At 47.5% G+C, this 24,992-nt stretch overlaps 1 protein-coding gene across 1 annotated transcript in view; it reads right to left on the reverse strand.

Moving 5' to 3' along the window:
• Positions 1–24,992, reverse strand: part of LOC119394126 (glycine receptor subunit alphaZ1) — a 164,159-nt gene that overhangs the window by 23,791 nt on the left and 115,376 nt on the right. Inside the window, exon 2 of the mRNA XM_037661375.2 lies at positions 4,947–5,155. Coding sequence (XP_037517303.1) covers positions 4,947–5,155 — 209 coding nt within the window. The remainder of the gene's footprint in view (positions 1–4,946; positions 5,156–24,992) is intronic.

The following is a 24,992-nucleotide window of genomic DNA, read 5'->3' on the forward strand; positions in this document are numbered from 1 at the left end:
CAGATATTCGAAAAAAAGCCCCAGCTGCGTATTTTCTTCCCCAGACTGTCGGATTAGCTCGGCTTTTTGTTGGTACATGCTGTTAAGTCGACTATGCATTCATTATTTCCTTTCTGTGCATATAATGAGCCATGCTACAGAAATTCTACCTTGCGTAGTTTCCTTGTTTCCCACTTCAGCGTCCCACGTCGGCGGCGTCAACACGAATGATGCAAAAAATCATCATCACGAGATGACGTCGCCATACGATCACCAAAACTTGTTACGTCATCATGACGTCACATAACTTGATGTCCCATTTTGACGTCATCCGATAACGTCATTGCTTGTGAAAGGTGGGTTGATTCCCGAGACGGTGCAAAACAAGGTAAGGTGCTTAGAATGCCTCCGACACTGGAGTCGTTGCAAAACAACGCTAGATGCAGAAAGCTTTCGGAGGAGGGCGCGGGAGGTTCAATACATCGACATAAGAGAAAAAGAAGATGATGGCTTTCGCCTTCGAGTCGACTGATGCGGATGCATAAAGGACCCTGTGAGTTTTCTTTTTCTTTTTTTTCGTACACCAGCAAGTAGTGCTTAAGACGACAAGAATCCGAAATTCCCACGTGGTGTCTTGTAAACACACAAAAAAATTTGCCAACACCATTTTGCGTTGGTATGTTACATGGTCGCATGGAATACAGCTATGCCGTGTTGGGCTCCAAGCGTTGAATAGTGCATAAGCGAGAACGGTGAAAGCTACGGCGAACGTGATCTGCTGTTTGAGCAGACGAAACCAATTCGGCGCTGTGATCTTCTTTTTAACGCGATAGCGTTAGAGAGCTCGTGTCGCAGAAATTCCGGTGTCGGTGTCGGCACCGTTGGTTGTGAGCGAAAAATCGTCCGTGACCGAAAAATCGAGAAAGAAGCAAATAAAATAAAGATAAAAAATCTTCGGTCCCATTGAGGATCGAACCCGGGCCGTTCGCATGGCAAGCAGGTGTCCTATCACAAAGTCACGATGTTACTTTTTTTTTTTTCTTTCATGGTATTTATTATAATGCGTATTTGAAATTATCACAAACGCTATGACGTAGTGATGCATTCACTTGCAGCTGCTTCAGAAAAAAACACTACATAAATGTCATGTAGTGAAGGAGTCTCCTTAACGCATTTTGTTCGGCAGGTGTCACGACAAAAACGAGCCCACTCGGCGATATGTAGGCGCATTGGCGAGACCATCAAACTACGTCGAAAAAGGCCAGGATAGTGCAGCCATCGCCGCTAAAAACACACACGAACTTTCAAACAGCTCTAAAAATGGACAACTATGTCCATCTAGCGGAAAACATATCAAGCCAACGCTGGCTTTTCTAGAGGAGGCGTTGATCAAGCAAACAGCAAACGCTAGATTATGTACTGCCATCTGTGAGGCCTTGTGAGAAATATGTCTCGACTCTTTATGGCCTCCGAGATGGCAAGCGCGCGGCGTACATCTTGGAGGCCATGCGATTCTTGTTTTATATCGAAAACCTCTACCATTTGCGCGCGCGCGCACATGTGTTCTGTGTGCGTGTGTGTGTAACAATACAGATTAATAAGTATGCACTTAGTGGTTGAAGTGCGCACTAGGGGCCGGATTTCGCTATCGCGTTCAACTCTTAAAGGCGAAGCTTAAGGGTCCTCCAATTTTTTTTCTGTCGTTGTATTCGCTGATCGATAGCACGGAACACTTATCAATTTAAGCACGCTGGCTCGGAATATAACCCTAAATTATTCAGAGGCACGGAAGCTTGAACTCTTGTGGAGTAATGTTTAGAGTCGAGAAATAAGGTTATGAAATGATTTTTTTTTTTTTTTTGCTGTGTTCTGTTCACAGAACAATGGCCGCAGCCCGTTTGCGCAGAGTTTAGCGAACATGTTTGTTATCTGATTATGGCCATGCAAGATACGAAAGCGAAGCTACGGTGGGGAAATGTAAAGCGTAAGCACAATGGCTTTTGAACAGAACATGAAAAAAATTCGGCAGATCCCACGTACCGTGGAAATCGATGTTATGCGAAGCATGCGGCGGGAAGGTGACTATGGCGTAACTTTTTTTACTGAGCGACACGTTACAAAATGACGCTAAAGATATGTTTAAATTTTATACGCACACATATATTTGTTGAAGAGCCGCATATGTGTCCCGAGAACGCACGCACGTTTCACGAACTCGTGTGCATGTGTGGAAGAAGTTCTTGGCAGTTCTTGAACAAAGACATCATCACCGTGATCAGTGAGCACCAGCAGCTGGTCATGACTTGTTATAGGATCCGGTCGTGATCGTGGTGACGAGGGCCCATGTGTAGTGAAGTATGTGGTATAGTAGAGCTGTTGGAATTCTAGGATGCCTCGGTTCCTACACCTACACCCGTTCATTACGTCACATTTTAGCATAAAAAAGCGACACACGGCTCTTGCCTGCTTAGTGTAAACAAGGAACCCGTATGGGTTCCGAAACGTCTCTGTGTTTTTCACCTTGACTTGGTCAGTGACCGCATCTACATCCTCATGCCTCGGTAATTTCGTCGACACATCGGCTGTCGACAGAGCCGGCGACAAGTAGGAACCTGAAGCCACCCTTCGCGTTGGTGAGGTATAGGCCGTCGAGGCTGGTAGGCCTGGATAGTGCTACGTGGACCAACATCAGTGGATGGTGTTTGTCGTATTCATAGACTACCTGACGTATGTGGGCTATGTAGCCTAGTCTACAAAGCGGCTGTCAATCAATCTGGCATCATCCTCGGTCAGCATGAGGCCATCGCCCAGCCTCGTAAGAAATGAAGTGGACACTGCGTCGTTCTTGCGGACTAAGTGCACTTTACGGTGCGGTGATGTTGATATCATATGTAACTTTCGTTAATGTATTCCTCCGGGGTCGAGCAATGCTTCAATATAGCTTGCTGAATCATATGAATACAAACGTAATGTTTATTAGACTGCTATAAAAGCGGAGCCAACACTGGAACTACAGACGCTAATCTGATATGATGTCTGTACTGTAGGAGTACACATCGTAGGAGTACCATGTACTGTTTATTGCTTTCTTGTAAGATTAGATAGCAAGCACCACAACCACAATTGACGTTACACCGATATTACGCCTGCGTAGGCTGTTTTTCCAAACCAGTTTATAGACCTGGCATGGCTCAGTGGTAGAGTACCTGATTGCCACGCAGAATGCTTGGGTTCGACTCCTGCAGGGATCCTAATTTTCATTCATTCCATTCATTGAGTCAACGCTGCCATTGTTGGTTTTCCTTAACGCTCCAGCATTTAGGTTACCAATGTCCGTTCTCGCCGTTCCTCGGTAGATATAAACTGTCAAACACCTGTGGTGCATACCCGTACACCGCGGCCTGTGGTAAACGGGTATGTGCCACACGTGTCTAGTGGAAAGCGTTTGACGACGTACGCGACAGGATTTTAACGTTATTTATGTCATGACCCGGCAATCATATTCGTCAAGTCCTGTTACCCTCCCATGCAAATTTTGGTCTTCACCAAGTTAAGGAGACGATCATGAGAGCACCCAGACGTAGGCGGCTAGATAGATAGATAGATAGATACGTAGATAGAAACGCTCAAAGTGCCAGAGGTTCGCTAAGAAATGCTTCGCATCTAAAAAAAACCTTTGCTTAGTTTCAAGTTAGCTTTTGTTAGGCTTCATGGTGAAAAGAGACAGAGATATAGTACATAGTACAACTCTTCAGCATTCACTTGTGTATCAGAAAAAGTAAATTGTTATACATTGTGCCTTCTGTAGTAAAGACGGTAGTAAGTAGTGTGGGCTACAACTGTAGCGTCTTAGCATATTCAGGAATTGTTAGAAGGAACTTCACTCTGGCATCGTGCGTAAGAGTGCGCAATGCACTACTTCGCAAACAACTATTCAAGCGTTCACGAACAAACACAGCTAAAACTCACAACTCAGAATTCACTTGTGAGTTAAGTCAGGCATCGCACGTAACTCATAGTTCTCAGAACAATGAGTTGGTTGTTGTGTTCATGGACGACGTGCAACATGTCATATAAGTAGGAGAAATATACGTAACTTACGTTTTACGCTTAACACTACTTGCGAACGGGGATTTTCAATTGCGCCTTATTTATTGCGACCTCGGTTTGAGTATGTCCTTAGGCGTGCGAAAGGGGAAGGGGGGAGGGCAGGGGGGTGCCCCCCCCACCCCACCCCAATGACTTAGGGGGGGGGGGGGCGAAACTTGCCCCATACTGTTAGTCGGCTCTGTGCCGTCATTGTTTAGGGAGCAGGTTTATGGCCCCGCAACTTTTTGGCGATAATGGCGGCCGAAGAACCCTGATGTTGCTTTCCAAGAACTGCGCTTAATTCCGGTCTTTAATCCCAAAAAGACAGGAACCGAAGGCAAGCCATTGTGAGATGCAGGTCATCGCTTTACTTTCAATTTTTCATCCATTGTGAAGTATGTCGTCCTTTGGACTCGACCATCAGGGGTGGAGGGGCGGGGGCAACGCTGAAACTTTGCTTCACCCTAATAGGGAACCCCTAATGCCCCCTCCCCCCTAATGGGGAACCCTGCTCACGCCTGCGAGTACGTCTATTTTGTGCCTATGTATTCCACGTATATGTTATAGACGCTCGATTCAGAATGACGCAAACAACCTGATTAAAAACCTTGAAAAGTTAAGGAGATTTCTTGAGCATTCTCGAACGTTCTTGACAACTTAATCATCCATGACTTCAGTACGACTGCGCAACAAAAAAAAAGAGAAAAAGACACGGACAACAGAGAAGAAGACACACCCAGCGCAACAACCAGGCTCACACTTGAGAAGAAAATTCGGGGCGGGCCTGCAGTCCGTCCACGTGCACCTTGTCTGACGTTCTTTGTGACACTACGCAAGTGCATGCGAGCAAAATTAACTGAACTCAGTTCCAAACTCACCCATGCCGTAGGTGGGCCAGGCGCGCTTGTCGTACTGCTCGAGCATCTTGTCGAGGAAGGCGAGCCGCGGAGCAGGAACCGACGGGTCGTCTCCTCCCGGCGTCTCGGCCGACGTCGCAGGCGTGTCGCTTGTCGCGGGAGAATCACTCTCGCGCTCCACGCTGCTCAGGTACACCTCGCTGCTGCTACCCGCGCCACCCGTACTGCCTCTGCACGTACGAAACCAGAGCGAAACGTGTTTTTCATCATCATCGCCCATAATTGGCGTCGGTCGTGACTCTTATCCAAATGAAGTCCAGTAACTCCCATTTAATTGTTACATTTTCCACTAAACAACGACCCGTCACGTTGAACACAATGTCACCCTTGGCCTCTTCCATCCACACATATAGGGGCCAATATCAAGGCGAGAGTCTTATCACCGTATTCAGAAACGCTCCTTGACTTGACTTGCCACCGCCTTCAACGCGTTTGGAACGCGCTGCCTTTAGGCGGTGCCAAGGCAGCAGAAACGCGTTTCAAACGCGCTGCCTTGAGGCAGTGGCAAGTGAAGTTCAAGTCAAGGAGCGTTTCTGAATACGGGGGTTAGATGCCTGGTCAAACGCGAAGAGTGACCGTCGGCGTCGGCGGCGTCTACGCGAGTGATACAAAAAATCATCATGTCATGACATCACTACAGGTCGCCATAATTTGTGGCGTCATCGTGCCGCCCCTATAATGCCACATAACGTGTCGTCACGTGATCACGTCATCACATGACATCGTTGCTTGGTCAAAGGTGGGCCGATCCCGGAGGCGCTGTAAAACCGCGTGAGGTGCAGAAACCTTGCAATGCCCCTGATCACGGAGGCCGCGCAAAACCACGTTAGATACAGAAAGCTTTCGAGGCGGGGGTCAATGTAATCGACTGAGAAGAAAAAGAAAACGGCTTTCACCTTCGAGTCGTCTTAGGCAAGTGCATGAAGGACCGCTCGGATTTTCTTTTTTGGAAGTGTTTACCGGTGATGGATAATGTGGGCGAACAACAACAATTGCCTTAATTGAATCTTGGTTCATTGGTTAAGTTGTCTCCCAATTTTTCCGACGGCTGGCATCGTCGCTCATGAGATGCGGATCTCGGTTCCGACCATTAAGAATGTTGTCACGATGACACCACGCCGATGGCGTCGCACCCTTTCACTGCTCTTAGGTTTCCTCACCAATACATAATTGTTCTGAAGTCTTCTTTCTTTGTTCACTTTACCGGTGTAGGTGAAGCAGTAGGCTAAAATAGAAGAACACACGTGAGGAATTTGTTTCCATGCTTCACATGACATCTCATTGTACCTACCACTTAAACCAATCAATATTTAATTATAAACGCCATTACAGGAAGAATAAGCAGGCATTAGTTTCCTACCGATGCTTCTAATGTACGGCGTTCGTTAAAGACAAAGCCTTGGATAGTAAACAGTGGGTATATGTAATCAAATGTCTCGTATAGTGGCACCAGGTGAATGAAGTCGGTTCACCAAGTTCAGAAATAGATAAGGTTCGTAATGTTCGGTCCCTGCCGGCGGTAAGTTATCTTATCGTCCACTTTACCTTCCTCACACTTATACCATAATTACTACAAATAACATCCGTCATACTTTCCTTGGCATTATTATCTGTTTGTTCCCATTAACATTGTGTGTAACAAAGATAAAAGACCCCTTTAAAAAAAGTTTCCCTTCTTTCGTTCGTAAGGCAGTACAGTAACTTGCGTATGCGAGGCTCATGCGCTTTTATTTTCATCTCTAACAGTAATTCCAGTACTTTTATTCTTTCGGATAACCATGAAGTTCATGCTATACGGCCAGCCATGCACGGAAGAGCCTTCTGTAAGCACCGCTTTTTACGCAGTATTTTAAGTTTTTCACGCAAAATCGTATAAAAAAACACATCCCCGTATGAGTTCGTTCTCCTCGACTCTCAGTTACGGCCTCTCCGGACATCAAGCATATACGTGGCGCGCCAAGAAGCAACGGGGCGATGGTGTGTGGCGCGCGCGCTTTAATTAAAAAATTCTTCGGCTAATTATCTGAGGGCGGTCGATTCCATTGTTGGCGTTGACAGTATTATACCAGCAAAGACGGGGTGCACCGCTCCCCCCCCCCCCCTCCCTGTTGTGCCAGCGAATATGCTTTTTCTTTTCTTAACCTTGTCGAGACAAGCATTGGCAGTGCCTTTGCAAGCGCTAATCGACAACTCTTTCTAATCACATTGCGGAAGCTATCTGGCATATACGATTTGCGGAAGCCTATATCGCTCAAACGAGTTTCTTTTCGAATAAGTTTCTTTTTAAAGGGCGATCTTTTCACAAACGCTCGCAAAGCCAATGGAAGGTGGTTTTAGCGAATCTTAATTACGACATCAGCTACCGTGTAGAACAACTCTTCTAACAACCGGTGTACGCAGAAGTCATTCACCTTTACGTTCGAGCAACGGTTTGATGTGTGGAAACTTCCATAAAGCGTTTAATTATGTCTGCTGCATGAGACTCATGTATATATTCCTCATGCGATGGCCCCAGCCCCATGCATGCCAAGAGTATAACGCCTCAAACTCAAAAACCGACCTTTATTGTGGCCAGCTGGGAGGATGTCAATATGCACTTTCGGATCGCTCTTCATGTTCCCTCGCTACCACAGTTAATCCAGTTATCTCCTTTCCTTCGCTCTTTCGATACATTAACTTCATTCTTCCTGTGTAGGATGCATGTCTACTTGGCATGGCGATGATGATGATGGTATTCTCCATCAATGGACCGGCGACTAGCCAAGAAACGGACGGGTTCACTTTGGGCATGTAGGTGACCCATCTTGAAGAGAGTTAAAAAAAGCTCACGGAAAACACGGACGAAAAAAATTGGCCGCCAACCCTAACTGCGAACGTGAATGCCCAGGGAACCTGTATCAAACATCACACATGTTGATTGGGGGGGGGGGGGGGGGGGGGGGAGTATGTTTTATTATTACTTTAGTGTAATGGCAGTGATAATCGCTTTGTGGTCGCTGTGGTAGACCGTTTTCAGCAAGACGAATTTGTTCATTTCGTAGAGCATTGTATTCACCCTGTTCTTCTGGTATCTTTATTTATTTCCGTCGTCTACCCATTACAGTCCTAGAATGAACTGAACGAGTTGCTAGATGAGTCTCCTTTTTATACATGAAAGCGGGAAACACACGCGGCAAGCGTGGTTATGCTAGGCAATAAGCTAGCATAACCACGCTGAGAAGGCAGAGTGGGATGTTCGAGAAATGCTTGAAAATACTAGATGCCACTCAGACTGTGGGTAAACTTTAATACATGTGCAATAGCTTATTTTGTTAGTGAGGTAGCTAAGCGCGATGTACGTATTTTCCGACCGATACATCTGCCGTATATTCAGGAGAGTCCCCCCCGAAGCTCGTTCGTAGCTCATCACATTTACTTCCCATTGTCGCAAGTGGCTGTACTCTCACTTTTGTCACATAGTACGCTCCATTTTTAACAGCATAAACTTTATTTCATAATGAGAGTCCGTGGTTAATCCCGGGTGGAGCTCTCTTGCAGAAGCCAAGGAGGTAAAAAAAAATTGCCTTGGTAGAACCCCACTGGCCGCGGCGGCTCGCCGGGCCTGGTCTAGAGTCAACAGTTGACTTCCCAATGCCAGCTCGGTGAGCCGTGCCTCCCAAGACCACGTCGTGAGAGTTTGTCGTGAACGCACCAACCTAGACACTGCACGGGCTGGCCGCTCTGTACATTCGTAAGTCATATGTGTAAGTATGGCTGTGTGGTCACTACACCAGGGGAGTATCCCTGTTGTGTATGCCTGTGGAAAGATCGCGTGTAGTCTTGATATGTATGGGTATGGCGGGGCTTAGGCAAGGAGGTTAAAAACATTGCTGGAGTGGCCATTATTGCGCAATAGTGAAGCCGTGCCCACCAAAAGATGGCGGCGGCGCCTGCCATCTTAGTAGGGGCACGATAAACCATCGGCGTTTGGCGAAGGAAAGCGAGCGTTTTCCACGCACGCCAGAGAAGTTTAATATGGCAAGTTTTACGGGTGAGATACTGGTGCAAGTGTGTCTTTGTGTTACTGGTTTTCGTAAATAAGCCTCAAAGTCATGGCACATTTTATTGGATATCAATCGCCAATACTCCTCTCGACGGGTTACTTTTGTCAGCAACCACGATCTTTTATTTTATAATTAACGTAGTATTTAAAATAACAGATCAAAGCCATTTGATCTCTTAGTGGGCACCACCAGAAAAGAGCATGTTTCCGAGCTCTTTGGTGGGCAAAAGCTGGCTTCACTTTCGCTGGCAAGGCGTTTCGAGAGTTTCCACTCCAGAATTTTTTTAGGGGCGAAGCTCCTTAAGGCGGCACCCGTTCGTCCCTCGTCGTGCTCGTAGTAGTGAGTAACAAGTCTTACCCTTTGACCTCCAAGGTGGTGCCGGTGGGAGATTTCTCCTGTGCGTTGTTGAACAATAAAAAATTCGCAGCGTGCGCGTTAACTAAAAGCCGAATTCTTCTGTCTCTGTAGAAGTGTAAGTGTTAGCTAAAAGCCGACTTCTTCTGTCTCTCATTCCCATTAGCAGCCATTGTTTACCTCCAAGGTAGTGCCTGGTGAGATTTCTCCTGTGCGTGATTAAACAATAAAAATTTTGTTCAAAACGCCGTTGATTGATGAAATAAACCAACGAAAGACGCCAGATGTTTTGTAAAAACAAAACGAAAGAACGCCAGATGTTTCTAAAGCAAAACGAAAAAGACGCCAGCTGCTTAACGAAAGACGCAAGGTGTTTTCTAAAGCAATGGTTTTCTAAACAATGAAAATTCACAGCGTACATGTAAAATTAAAGTGAGCTGCAAGTCGTCATAACTCATCGAACCTTTAGTATAAACGCGCCCGATCTCACGTCGGTGATGATGTACTGGGCAGAATTCACGGAAGATTCACGGTTTACCGATGAACCTCCGCAGCTTCGCCCACTCATCATCATTCACTCCGTGGATATGCTGTGATTTTTTTAAACCTCCTTGGGCTTAGGTAGCTCATAACGTTATTTGGCATGCGTGAGTAACGAGCGTTCCCGCAATACAAATACGCGAAGTGTCTTTGAACGCAGATAGTTCGCATTCGGAGATGGGAGCATAAAGGATGTGAAGTAAACTTAAACAACGCTTTTCACGATTATTTACGTTCAAGTTGCTCGAAAACTCGAAAACATATTCAGACATGAACTTCAGTCTTACTTGAGCAACGGCGGAGGCTTCAGGGACGACATACGTTATCAGTGCCATTTATGTTTGGCTCCATTGGCGGTATCGTTACGACGTCACATTTTCGTTTTCCTGAAAGCGTGGATGCTTGCGTTTCTTGTTCGCCTTCGAAAACATGGACGGCGTGCTGCCCTCTTGTAGGATGCAAAGTACCCTGATTCGCTCACCCACTTTTTCTAACTGCGCTTTCTTCGACAGCTTGCTGCTATTTAATAGCAGAGTACAGAAAAATCTCAATCATTTACATTTGAAACACGTAAGCATTCCTGTAGGCTCGGCACCACACCAGGGCGCGCCTTTTAACAGCGGAGCCGTTTTCAGGGGCCCTGCAGCACTTTCCAAGTAATCATCGAATGGCTTCAATAAAGGAGTTTATTGACTCACGAATCGACTGCCGCACAATTTTTTTGAATCCGTTAAGTACGAGCGGAGTTGCAGGAATTAGTCGCACGCTTTAAGCGCTTTCTTTCTCCTTGCGTACCAGCGAGCGCGCTGAGAGCTACGAAAGGGGTGGGGACGACAAGGGGGCAAGAAGCTACGCCCGTTCTTAAGCACGCGTCATGAGTCATGACCGTGATCACTTTGTTTTATTTTTTTTCTTTCGAACGCGCGGCTTACTTTCAGTGTGATCCCGAGTGCGCGCGTGGCTCCATCCGGCGGCGTCTGCGGTGACTATGCAGCTCACGATGCTCTAATCAGCCAATGGCCGTGGACTTTGGGTTTATGGCGCGTTCATTTGGGTTTACGGCATCATTTGTCGAGAGAAGAGCGAATGATTTCTTGCTGGTTTTGAAAATTCATGGTAAGTTCCAGGTATCGTGCTGCGCTATAATGTTTGGCTCGCATGTTCTCGGGAGCCTCGACTAGCGATCAGCAGCGTTTTCCGAGCATGTTGCAAAAGTGCTGTAGGGCTCTTTTAAGGTCGAGGTTATTCTCTGGGGAGCGTTCACAGTTCCTAGCAAGTTTGCGACGCAGAAATAGGACAAGCCCCACTACTCGACACTGGGCCGCTAAGAATGAAGCCCGTGGCCAAAAGCGTATGTGATACGGGGTGAAAAAGAAAGAAAGAAAGAAAGAAAGAAAGAAGGAAAGAAAGAAAGAAAGAAAGAAAGAAAGAAAGAAAGAAAGAAAGAAAGAAAGAAAGAAAGAAAGAAAGAAAGAAAGAAAGAAAGAAAGAAAGAAAGAAAGAAAGAAAGAAAGAAAGAAAGAAAGAAAGAGAAAAAGCAAAAGAGACTTTGTGGAAGACATTCGGTTGGGAGAGCAGGAGGAAAATGTGTATGACCTCGTTTGTACCGATGCAGACCATGCCTACCAATGTGATGCCACCAGCTACGCTGTTTAACCAGCCTTCGCGACGTTAAATCAGTGAAACTGGCTCATTTTTTTCTTTACTTACTAATATTACTGTCGCCTCTGAAGCAAGGTGACCGTCCGATGTGCTGTAGGGTGTGTCCAGATAAGATCGAACACGAGGTCCCGGTCACCATTCCCGATATTGATGAAATTTACTGTAGGCCTAGGCATTACACCCAGAACAATGGTTTCGCAGTTAGTTTTGCGGAAAAAAATTTTGTTCGCCTGAAAAAAAAATATACAAATTTTGGCCGCAAAAAACGCTTTTCCGCCAATTTCGCGATTTCTGAATTTTGAGCGCACCTAGGGAAAAAATGGTGCACTTCTTCCTCATAATATTTATTCCCCTTAAAGAACAAGTGAAATACAATCTTATGAGTCTATTTTGTCCCTTGCTTGTCGAAGCATTTTTGACGAAAAAAATCGCAAACTTGGCAAATTGCACAAAATACCTGTATTTCAGGAATTTATTGCTGCAAGCAAGTTAAAGTGAGGATGATAAAAATCGGTACATATTAACTTTGATACTTTCGCTTTCTTATAAAATAATTTTGCGTTGCGTTTTACTTGATAAGTGGGCTGAAATGTAAGTGACTTACCAAAAGCGCCGAACTTTGAAAATGATTTTCTCAAAAAGGCCATTTTTAATTTTTTTAAAAATCCCTCTGATTGAAGTCAAGGACGTCGTCTACCATTCTGCAGAAAAAACGTTGCATTATTTTGGTTGCTAACAAGTTATAGTGCGTCAAATGTGACCATGCCAGCCTAGCGTCCGCGTCGTTCGTAATGTGCTGAAACTCGGATATAAATTGCTAAAAATACTTGTACGTGACATAATCACAAATCAGAAGCTCCACACCAACAAATTCGCAGCCAGGTGTCATGGTTCAGCAAGCTTTGTTTTGCGATCAGCCGCTTGACAAACCCGCAGCAGCGGCCGCTCGATGCTGCGGGCACTCACATTACATGAGTGCCGCTTCGACTGCGGATGAGCTCCGCTTGTGCGCCAAACTACGCTCAGAGGACAAACGAGGGAAGGAATGCATCACTCTGAAAGTTAAAGGCCGTTAAGTGCCAACAAATGTCATAATATGCAACGAAAACTCTGCCGGCAATTTCCCAGTGAGCGCCTTCAATACAGCACGCATGTATTTTTTTTTCCCTGCTGTTATGCCCGAAGCCGCAAAATATCGTGATAAACGCTCGACTTGCGTTGAATATTCTATCTGCGGACGCACAACAATACAGTATTGTAAAAGCGGTTCTTTAATGAAGCAAAGGACTTGGACACACTTCTTTTACAGCCGGCTGACACAAGTGTTCTGGCACGAGATGAACAACTGCAATTTGAGTTGTTCGACCATCGGAAGCACCTATGACAGCTTTCTTTAGATGTCAATGGCTTTCTTTTGTGTCATATGTTGCTCATAGAACGAACGTAATTATCTTTAGGCCATCAGAATAGAGAAAGCAAAACATGAGCGCACTACTGCAGGCGCTCACTGGGAAATTGCCGGCAGAGTTTTCGTTGCATATTATGACATATGTTGGCACTTAACAGCCTTTAACTTTCAGAGTGATGCATTCCTTCTCTCGTTTGTCCTCTGAGCGTAGTTTGGCGCACAAGCGGAGCTCATCCGCAGTCGAAGCGGCACTCATGTAATGTGAGTGCCCGCAGCATCGAGCGGCCGCTGCTGCGGGTTTGTCAAGCGGCTGATCGCAAAACAAAGCTTGCTGAACCATGACACCTGACTGCGCATTTGTTGGTGTGGAGCTTCTGATTTGTGATTATGTCACGTACAAGCATTTTTAGCAATTTATATCCGAGTTTCAGCACATAACGAACGACGCGGACGCTAGGCTGGCATGGTCACATTTGACGCACTATAACTTGTTAGCAACCAAAATAATGCAACGTTTTTTTCTGCAGAATGGTAGACGACGTCCTTGACTTCAATCAGAGGGATTTAAAAAAAAAATTAAAAATGGCCTTTTTGAGAAAATTATTTTCAAAGTTCGGCACTTTTGGTAAGTCACTTACATTTCAGCCCACTTATCAAGTAAAACACAACGCGATAAAACCACACAAATTATTTTACAAGAAAGCGAAAGTATCAAAGTTAATATGTACCGATTTTTATCATCCTCACTTTAACTTGCTTGCAGCAATAAATTCCTGAAATACAGGTATTTTGTGCAATTTGCCAAGTTTGCGATTTTTTTCGTCAAAAATGCTTCGACAAGCAAGGGACAAAATAGACTCATAAGATTGTATTTCACTTGTTCTTTAAGGGGAATAAATATTATGACGAAGAAGTGCACCGTTTTTTCCCTAGGTGCGCTCAAAATTCAGAAATCGCGAAATTGGCGGAAAAGCGTTTTTTGCGGCCGAAATTTGTATATTTTTTTTCAGGCGAACAAAATTTTTTTCCGCAAAACTAACTGCGAAACCATTGTTCTGGGTGTAATGCCTAGGCCTACAGTAAATTTCATCAATATCAGGAATGGTGACCGGGACCTCGTGTTCGATCTTATCTGGACACACCCTGTAGAGGTTGTCTATGTGAGATGAATAAAGCTTCCCAATACGCGGATAACGCTGTTAGTACGGCGGTATAAGTGCTGTTATCAACACGAACACAATAACAGCAAATCGTATTTCCACCAAAAATACAAGGTATATACTAACTTCTATGGACTCTTCGCCTCCAAAGTGAAATTTCGGACTGCCCCACAGCTTCGTTCTCTAGAAAGGAGCTAACACTGCCGGCATGCTAACGTCCCTCTTCCTCGGCAAAACGAATTGCGAAAGTGGAACCCAAAAACACAAGAAAACGATAGATGTCCCTCGGAGGATCGAGTGTGCTTCCGTGTCAATCAGCCGTAGCAAGGCCGCGACAGTCGTGGTTGTCGAGAGGCTCATTCGATTTGCAGAGCAGGACGCCTCTGTGCTGCCCATTTGTCCATAAGAGCTTGGTGGCAGCTCAGGAAGACTGAGTGCTCTGCAGCGCCGAAGTGCTGCGTGTACAGAGATGCGACTTTATACAGCGGGAAGCGATGATGAAGCGCATTTGGAGGCGACAGTCCCGACGCCTCAGGAGACCAAGCGCATCTGCGGAAGAGGCGGCAGCCTCTGGTTTTAGGCACGAGGGAGAAAAAAAAAACATTGCTGTAGCCGCGTGTGAAAGACTATATTGGTTTACTGAGTGGTCTATGCGTGACAAGGCTTACTCAAATAAGGAAAATGCGTTCGTAGACCGATAGATATGCGTTGCTCGCACCGAAAAAAAACGTGCCGCTAAAAAAAAGAAAAAGAAGGCCTTCTTTTTTATTACGACGTATTCTTAACCTTAACGCGTATGCTTGGTGTGTATACTATATCATGTGTGCTACGATGCCTGTATTTTCTTTGCTATGCAGGCCGATTCATACAAATGGACGGTAGTTCTCAAACGCCTAAAACGTTGACGCTCACGTATATGCATGGCCAGGTTGATGATAATAATCGATGCAGCTCTGTTGGTTGTTGAAAAGCTGGCAAACTTCGAAAAAGTTGCTGCAGATCCCACGCAATGTGGGAATCGACGTTATGCGAAGCACTCAGCCCCCAGCCGGCAATGGCCTATTGTCCGACTTTGACCGAAACGTTACTAGGCGCGCGGACATCCTAGTGTAACTCCAGCAGCTGTGTGCGTGCCTGAGCCTTACCAGGCACGTCGGCTACACTGTGATGCCTAAATGGTAGTTTATATTTCGACGTAACGTTGGTGCTAGCATTCGAGCGCATACGTTGACTTCATCGCCATCGGGAGAGATGCACATTCCGGTGTGTTGACGTGCATATCCTAACCAGCTTTCCTTGACCCCTTCCTGCGGTGTTGAGCAAGGCAATGCCGTAGGCGACTGAGTCATATTGGTACATGCGCAGTCCATAGGAAGTTGCTATCCGCCTCGTGCGCTGCTGCTTTCAGTAGTACTGGTGGCGCCACCAACGGCGGACGGTGGCGATAGGTGGATATGCGCGGCTCATAGAAGCCGTGGGTATAGCGCCTGTTACTCTCCGTTTTTCTATTCATGTTTCATTCTGGTTTGATATTTGGACTGCCGACGCTGCTCCACTAGACAACCATGCCGTCTTTTACGTCCATTGTTCTATATTATTTGTTTTAAAATGACAGGCCTGTTTTTTTATGCGTGCGCGCGATGCACTGCGTACGTTTCTTACGTGCATGTGTCCAAGTTGTTTGCGTGATCTGTTAACACAGATGAAATAAAAATTGTTGCAGTACAAAACAGCATTCTTGTTTTATTGAACACCCCAAACAGTACAACAATGACTATTACGGCTGTATGCCTGCTTAAGAAACGCACAAAAGACACGCGATTTTATCTTCGCCCAACACTCGTAGCACTCAACTAGGCCAAGAAAACCAAAATCTAACTTGCTGAACGTTTTAACAGCCGTCACACAGCTGCATAATAATGCGTGAAAGTACTGTAGCAAATGACCAACAAACATTCACACAGCGCTTTTTTTTTTGTTCACAGACCGTATTAACATATGAGGAAGTTCTAACTGCATTGCAATCACATATTTCGGAATATCTAATCACTTTGACCATTGAAGCCACAATCCTCTAACACATGCGCTTTAAATTGAGCATGGCATTACTCAGACTTATATAGGAAATGCGCACGCGTGGCATTACTCAGATTTATATAGGAAATGCGCACGCGTGCAATGTATCTCGTATGCTAGATTCTCCTTTGGTACGTGCAGCTCAAAATAAAATGCGATTCTAGAAGTAATGTTCGTGGAGTAGCGAGCATATAGAAGAACAACTACTTACAGCTTCACTTACCTTTGCAAAAACGGTATTCCAATTGCAATTCAATATTAACCGACGCAACAACGATAACAAGACGCTTGTTGCACACAGGCGTACCAGGTTGACGCTCGAGGCCAAGCGCGGTATTTTAAGTGTAGCACAATCGTGCGCGTACAGTACGCTAGAATATTCTGGCACAATGTCGTCAAGCTTGCAGTCACTTCAGCGGTTCCCACGATGTAGCACCAGTTGACGTCCTCGCGTCATCAAACTTCTACGACGCCGAGAACTACGCACACAGCTGACTTGGAAAAACGCGGTCTTGCAGGAGGCCATCTTGTCCCGCAACCAACGGACAAAAGTACACAACTGAGGCGTCTGAAACATCGCCGTTGATGAGATGGCAGCTGAACGAAATCAGGGCTCATCGTCCGACGTGTGGCCACCGCCTTAACACAATATTAACGTTGCAACGTTCAAGGAAGACGTGACGAAAGCGACGAGCCCAGCCGGTCTTGTCGGGTGCGCTACTGCTACAGCACAGTGCACAGCGCGCGCTCTCACGGCCACCGAAAGAAATAAAAGAAAGTGGAGAGAGGAGTTAGCTTGGAGCATGGCCAGTCGGTGGAAGCAAGAGGACGTGTTGCGTCGTCGGTGTGGCGTATTGTCGAGAGATGGCGCTAGTTTGTTTTTGCGCAACGAAATCGCAAACTTGATTCAAAATGCATGGGATCCTATGGGGGGTTGGGAGAGGGCACAACCGCCTTAGCCGAGCGGTGGCGCCACCATACCGATGCGCGAGGCGGTGCCAACACTGAAGAAATGTAGCAAACGCTAGCCAGCGCTAGCCGACACTGGCTTACGGTAAGCCAACGTCAGCCGGTGCTAGCTGACAGTCCGTCAACAACTAGCAAGTACTAGCTGAGATTAGCCGAGAGTTATGTAACATTAGGCAGTGCTGAATAACATTAGCCGGAACGCACCACGTCAGAATTAACAAGGAGAGATGAACTCCGTAGCGTGCTTACGTGCATATCATAAGCAGCGTTCGTTGGCACATTCCTGCTGGCTCGATCAACGCCAGAATATAAGCGGAAATGTGGAATATACATGACATAGGCTTCATGGCGTTCTTGACATGTTATGCCATGTTATTCATTACCACGACGGCTTTGTGATGTATATATCGCGTGAAATTGCGCAATTCATGTCACTATACATGGCATGCATGTCATGACTAGAGGCCGGATTTTTAGGCATTACTTAAGCTTCATCACATCGCATCTCTCCTCTTCTCATCAGACCCCTTCGTCTCCACACTGGTCACGTGATGTTCTCTAGCGTGACCACACCAACGATGCCGACGGCGCAGGGTCTGCATACAAAGCTTCGCTGTAAAACGCAGCTTTCAAATAGCTCGGACCTGAAACCGAGAGTTGCCTATAGTCGGGTACAACAAGAATAAGTGTGAGCTCCACCCAGAGCCGTCGCAGCCCCGCCCAGAGAAAATTTGCATAGGCGCCCCATCCAATTGTACTCGCTCATTTCCGCGACGTCATGCCCTTGTTTGTCGCGTATCTCAAGTCTGCAGAAGGTTCGTGTCGCTGGTTTTCGATAAAAAAACTAGAACTTTCAGGCAAATTGCAGCGACGATTTCGAAATCACTGCTCGCGGAAACGTTTTATCTTGAGTAGCGCGGACGAACTTTTAATTATTAAAAGGGGCAGTGACTATATTATGAGCGAAAAAGCACTCATGATTAGAACGGAAACCACCTCTTGCACATATGACTCTCTTGCACGATTTTCTTGCGCGACTCTCTTGCACAAATGAATGGCAGGCGCGCCGCAGTTCTGGGGGCGGAGCATCTATTTAATTTATTCCTGGGTTGTCAACGACTACAGTACCGTCACCAGCAGCTTAGTGTGCTACAATAGATTTGGTCCTATGACTCTATGGCAGTGTCCGCTCTCACTAAGGCGGAAGCCTTAGATGCCTCAACAAACACAAAAATTGACCGTCGGTGTCCCGCGTCGGCAGCGTCAACACGAGTGATGCAAAAAAATCATCATCACATGATGACGTCACCATATGACGTCACATGATGACGTCATTACATGCCATCGTCGCTTGGTCAAAGGTGGGCCGATCACGGAAGCAGTGCAAAACCAGGTCAGGTGCAGAAAGCTTGCAACGCTATACGATCTTGGAGGCAAAAACCACGTTATGTGCAGAAAGCTTCTGGAGTGTGGCGGGACAGGATCAATACATCGACTGTAAAGAAAAAAAAAAGGCTTTTTCCTTCTAGTCGTCTTAGTTGAATGCTTGAGGAACCAAAGTTTTTTTCTGCTTTCATCTTTCAATGGCAAAATGTACTCTGATTTGAGAAATGTGTTTAAATAAAACTGTGGATGATTTATATTAGTAAATTATTGCACTAGGAAGGAATACTGGCCTGTCACTTTCGCAGCTGTGTATCAGAGCCAAAATCGTCCCAAGAAATATAAGCGACTTAGAGTAATATCTATTATACTGTAGGAGAGCTACGTGCAGCTGTCCCGGCAAATTGAAAACAAGTTAAGTGTTAGAATAAAATGTGAACGGATTAGAAAACTATGCACTATACTATCGGCAAGCTGTATTGCTATACAGTCCGTACAACGCAGGAGAGCGCTCGATAACATTGCTGAATATAAATAGCCGATCATGTTTAGAGAAAAAAAAATTACACCATCTCCCGCTAAAGGGGACCATGAGGCGATGCGAAGCCGGAGCACTTGCACGATCGCGTTCCGTTGGCGTTCGTTGGGCATGCTACCGACCTCGCGTCGTGGAACGCGAAGAGGGACGCTACGCGCGTCGTATCTTGCATCTAGCCTGGCCGTTAATTCTCACAGGGCGAGCGGGGAACGCGGTCGACAGGCGGGCGAGAGGGGGGCAGCGTAGAAGAGGAGGGAGAAGAGGAGGGGACGCGCATGCGCTCGAGCTCATCGCGGCGTTGCGCAGGAGAGAATTTCGGCATGTCTAGCCCGCGTTTCAGAGGAAGAGTGGAAAGGGGGAGGGGAGAGGGGAATAGGAGAGGGGAGGGGAGAGGGAAGTGGAGAGGAGAAGGGGAGAGGGAAAGTGGAGAGGGGATAGAGGGGAGAGGGGGAGGGAAGAGGGGGAGGGGAGAGGGATAGTGGAGAGGGGAAGGGGAGAGGGTGAGTAGAGGAGGTGTGTGGAGAGGGCATGCGCATGCGCAGTAAGGGTGGTCACGCCGCACACCACCACCACCACCACCACCACCACCGGATTGAGCTCCGCCTTAAGATACTTCGCATCTAAAAAATGTAAACGACTTAAGGGCACATTAAAGAGCCCCAAGCGGTCGAAATTATCTGGAGCTCTCCGCTACGGCGTATCTTAGAGCCTTAGTCGTTTGGGACGTTAAACCCCATAAACCAGCCATCGCAAACATACTATAGTATATTTTACTCTACCTATGGAAGAACTGCAGCCGCGTTCAACAGACATGGAGTTCATATGAAATGGTAGGCAGTTAAGAGTACCATGTACTACTACTCTGTAAGCAGCTGCATACTGTCACCATGTACAGTACTCACGGATTCAAATGAGACAATAAGTTTTTTTTATTGTAACGACTGGTATTCGCAATTGCTCGAGATGACCACGTCATGTCGCGACGAATCCTGCCTCTAGAGATAATGTTCGCTATGATCCACGCGTTCGAATCGAAATTACGTTTATATGACTCGAACTGAAGACGGTGGAGACGAAAGTATGTGCCTTACTTAGCCCTAAATTTTCTTGTTTTAATGTGTGAGTACTGTTCATACCGTGTGTTCAAAAATTACAGCATATCCACGGGCGAATGATGAAGAGCTTGGGCGAAGCTCCTGAAGCAATCATGGTTACACCGTGAAATGTTTAGTGGTTTCGCCCAGCAGTAATCAAAGCGATGCGCCGCTTTGATTACTGCTGCGCTCGCTTGGCTGCAGCCTCTCGAGCTCGCACCTCGGGATCCTGCCGACGAGCACTAGACGCAGCGGCCTTCCGCACCCAGCGCTCCTCGTCGTAAATGGTCCGCCAAGCAGCACGATCCGGCAAGCGCACTCCTCCACGTACGGCGACGATCAAGGAGAATGAGTGAAAATTACACCATTTCCCGCTAAAGGGAACCATGAGGCGATGCGAAGCCGGAACACTTGCACGATCGCGTTCCGTTGGCGTTCGTTGGGCATGCTACCGACCTCGCGTCGTGGAACGCGAAGAGGAACGCTACGCGCGCCTTGTCTTCCCTCTAGCCTGGCCGTTGATTCTCACAGGGCGAGCGGGGAACGCGGTCGACAGGTGTGCGAGAGGGGTGCAGCGTAGGTGAGGAGAGAGAGGGGGAGGGGACGCGCATGCGCTGGTGCTCATCGCGGCGTTGCGCAGCAGAGAATTTCGGCATGTCCAGCCCGCGTTTCAGAGGAAGAGCGGAAAGGGTGCGTGGAGAGGGGGAAAGGGGAGAGGGGAAGTGGAGAGGGTGAGTGGAGAGGGAAAAGGGCTAGAGGACAGGAGGAATAGTGAGGGGGAGTTGAGAGGAGGTGTGTGGAGAGGGTATGCGGATGCGCAGTAAGGGTGGTCACGCCGCACACCACCACCGGATTGAACTCCGCCATAAGATACTTCGCATCTAATAACGGGCGCAGCAGCCAATCTGAGAGCAGCGGCACCTATAACGCCATCTAGCGTGCCTTCACCCAACCGCCGTATTGCACACATCTCTATGAGACAGCGCCATCTATTGAATGATACGGGAGACGCGACGGCGGGGGAACGCCGGATGGAGCGACGACCGACCAGGTGATGCTATAAGGAGAGAGAGAGAGAGATAAACTTTATTTACAATAAAAAAATTCTTTTGGGGGGAACCCTAGTCGAGGGCCCCACTGGCCTTGGCCGCCCGTTCAACCTGGTCGATCAGCGCTTGCTGATCGGCCAGGTCTGAGCTGGACAGTCGCGCCTCCCACTGCTCCAACGTGTGTGTTGGTATCGTGCCTGTGTGTGTCAGGTGTGGGGGGTGTTTAGAGCAGCCCCAGGTAATGTGGTAGAGTGTAGGGCTTCCTCCGCACCAGGGGCAGGAACTTCGATAGCACGTAGGGAACATGGCGTGTAATCTCTTTAAGTGGGGATAAACCCCAGTTTGAATTTTTCTCCAATTTATTGCCTCCTCTCCTGTTAGGCGTTTGTCGGGAGGGGCGTATACTTGTCGGGTAAAACGCTGATGGGCAAGCAGGTCTTTTGCGATTGTGGGGCTGTAGGTGTCAGAAGGCGCGGGGGTTCGTAAATCTGCTGAGGGGGCCAGAGCCTGTGCTCGGAAAGTTAATGCACGAGCCGCGGCATCCGCCCTCTCATTTCCCTCCAACCCTGCGTGAGCCGGGCACCAGAAGATTGTATGGTCGTTATTGACGCGATGCTTTATTAAACCACGGCATCCACTGGGAATTCTGCCTCGTAATAAGAGACGACAGGCTGCCTGAGAGTCCGTGACGATGGTGCTGTCATGTCCTTTACGTTCAGCGGTATGTATGGCCAGCGCGATGGCCCTGGTTTCCGCCTCCGCCACTGAGGAGTCTCTGAACGAGAGCGCATTTACTATTTCACCATGTTTGTCAATCACCACCGCGACAAAGTTTTGATGGTCATGACGTTTCTTTAGAGGAAGTGGTTGCCTGTAGGAAGCGACGTCCACATAGTAGACGTCTTCCCTGTTCAGGCGGCGCAGGAGTGCGCGGAGCCACGCTGTGCGAGCCCTACGTCTCCCCTTATGGCGCTCTGGGTGCATGTTCCTCGGCAATGGGGCCACGTATAAGTGGTCAGGAGCTTCGCCCCTAAAAGATCATTGAACACCGTTAATGCCGATGAAGCCAAATATAACTTGCGCAAACATACATAGTACCTTTTACTCTACCTATGGGAGAACTGTGACCGTGATACAGACAGCGACGAAACCAGTGTCTACTCGCTCAGCAGTGAGGACTGGTTCGATGACGACTTTCAGCTCGTACGACGCCGTAAGGCGAAGCGAAGAAACACCGGGTCCCCTCTGTCTTCAGGCAAGTCAACTCTCAAATCTACTCGGAAGACCGCAGTCAGTACGATTATTTTCGTACCAGAACTCGCTACCGATAACCTGAGACAACTCAACAGAGAGTCGGTCTCGGTGCTTCTCGAAGCGGCGGTGCCAAATGAAGTAAGGGACGTGAGAGTCAACGCACGCAAAATGTCCTGCCTGTCGACGTCGCACATGAGACTGCACTGAGCACATTGAGCAAAATTACGGTACTTGATGGCATAAAGGTTCGCTCGTACATCCCACTGGCCAGTGGTACCACTACTGGTGTCATCTACGATGTGAACGTCTCTGTTTCCAACACAGACTTGCCCATTCTGGTGAAGCCAACAGTAGATGTCATCCCTATAATACACATGTCGCGCATGGGCACATCTCCCTGTATAAAACTAACATTCAAGGGTGAATATCTGCCCTCGCATGTCAAGGTAGTCCACTTTCGGCATCCTGTACGACCGTTCATTCCAAGGCCACTCCAATGCCACAAATGTATGAGTTTTGGACACGTGAGCGCCGTGTGTCAGAGCACGATCATTTGATCGCGCTGCGCCGAACCACACGCTGCAGACTCCTGTGATGTCACGGTCCTCAAGTGCCGCAACTGCCTCGGGTCCCATGACGCTTCGTCAAACGAGTGCCCCAAGAAACAGAAGGAAAACGAGATTCTAAAGCAGATGGTACGAGACCGCTCGTCTCGTCGGGAAGCTGTTGCTGTCGTCACAAAGCGACGCTCCCGACGCCGTAGAGGTTCAAGGAACTCTGTGAAGCGCAGTTCACAGGTGACACCTCATAATCTGCTGCCTAGACTAGACACACCCGAGTCGATTTCTGAGGACAAGACAACACCAGAGCACATGGACACTGAAGCATGGCCGGCATTGCCAAAGCTGCAGCCAGAGCGACAGCCAGAACCACAGCCACAGCCAAAGCCACAGCACCATACACAGCGACTCCAATGGTCGCAGCAGACACAGACCGAGTCAACGACTGCGCTGGTTCCCCACGACTTGCCGGAGAAAGACAAGGACATTGCTGCGACGCTTCGCTCTCTTCTGAACACCATATTCATGCTTTTGAATAAGCTAAACACTCCGACAGCCCGAGCTGCCCTGCAAATGCTGGAGATTATCGATCCAGTGTTTTCAGCGCTGCAGTAATCACAACGGCTCGACCACGGCCCCCTTATATGCCGCGATTCCCCAATGGAATTTCAGAGCGCCGATGTCATGTAGGTCAGAGAAGCTCCAGCCTCAGTGACTGATTGTAACCCCTTTGCACGTGCAGCATGCGTGCAGTGCTCTCCTTCTCTCTCTCTTCCTCTTTCTATACCCCATTCGCTTATCCTCAGTGCAGGGTAGCAAACCGGACGTTCGTCTGGTTAACCTCCCTGCCTTTCCTGTTCTCTCTCTCTCTTTCAGCACGGTTGCAGAGACAAGACAATGAACAGTACCATGTACATAATGTGTGTTTTCATAGTCATGCAACAGCTTGTCCATCACCGCCAATGGAGCCAATTTCAACGTGGCCCTGCTAATGTGCCTCTTCCTCAAAAGCCCTCGTCATTGCTCAAACCAGACAGCAGATCACCTTTGCATTTCTTCTGAAGCATTCGAACAACATTAATATAAATAAGTTCGGATAAGGCTGTTTAACCTTACTTTATGTCCTTTATGCTGCCATCTCCGAACACGAAGTAGAAAAGCTTGTAGGACGCTTAAGCTGCGCATTTAAGAATGAAACACGAAGCGCTTCGGGCCCCGTACACATCACCTCCTGATTCTCACGCCATGTTTCGCTTCTGAGGGGACGCCTCAGATCGTGACATATGCCGTCGTAAAGTGCAGTGGCGAAGTACCCGCAACGCTATAATTCACAATTCTGCGAAGTAGCGGAGTATCAACTACCCGTCTGTAAGTCAATACGCGCACCTACGTAGCTGCATACTTTTTTTGATGCCGTGGTAGATGATGATTATGATCAATTATTGCTGAACCCATTGTAATGGGAGGGGGGAAGCTCTAAACCCCTCACGCGTTACACAATTAACATAGCGTGACGCCTTGCGCGATTCTACGCTTCCGCCAGGCAATTTTACGTTTGTCAACGCGAGTTCTCTGCAAACATGACGCCTGTGTAGAGTCTTTTTTCAGAGCAGTTTCAAACACTTGCATGATTGGGTGTTAGAACACTTGATAGCCACACGCAATGTCGCGTTTCGCTTTGAACAAAACAGAGCACATTATTTCAACGTAATCTGAAAGGAGGAAACCGGGCAGGGCAATTGCCTGCAAATCTCGCAAGGCTAGATCCTCCGACAGCCTACAACATGCTCATCGTCATCATTATCATCAGTTCGATTCCGACTCGAACCCTGACTTATATTCTTTGCATCCATCGGGATTTTTCGCTCACAGACAACGACGCCGACACCGACGCCGCATTTTCTGCGACACGGGCTC

This window comes from Rhipicephalus sanguineus, chromosome 5 (genome assembly GCF_013339695.2).
Source record: "Rhipicephalus sanguineus isolate Rsan-2018 chromosome 5, BIME_Rsan_1.4, whole genome shotgun sequence".
In the NCBI taxonomy this organism is placed as follows: Eukaryota; Metazoa; Arthropoda; class Arachnida; order Ixodida; family Ixodidae; genus Rhipicephalus; species Rhipicephalus sanguineus.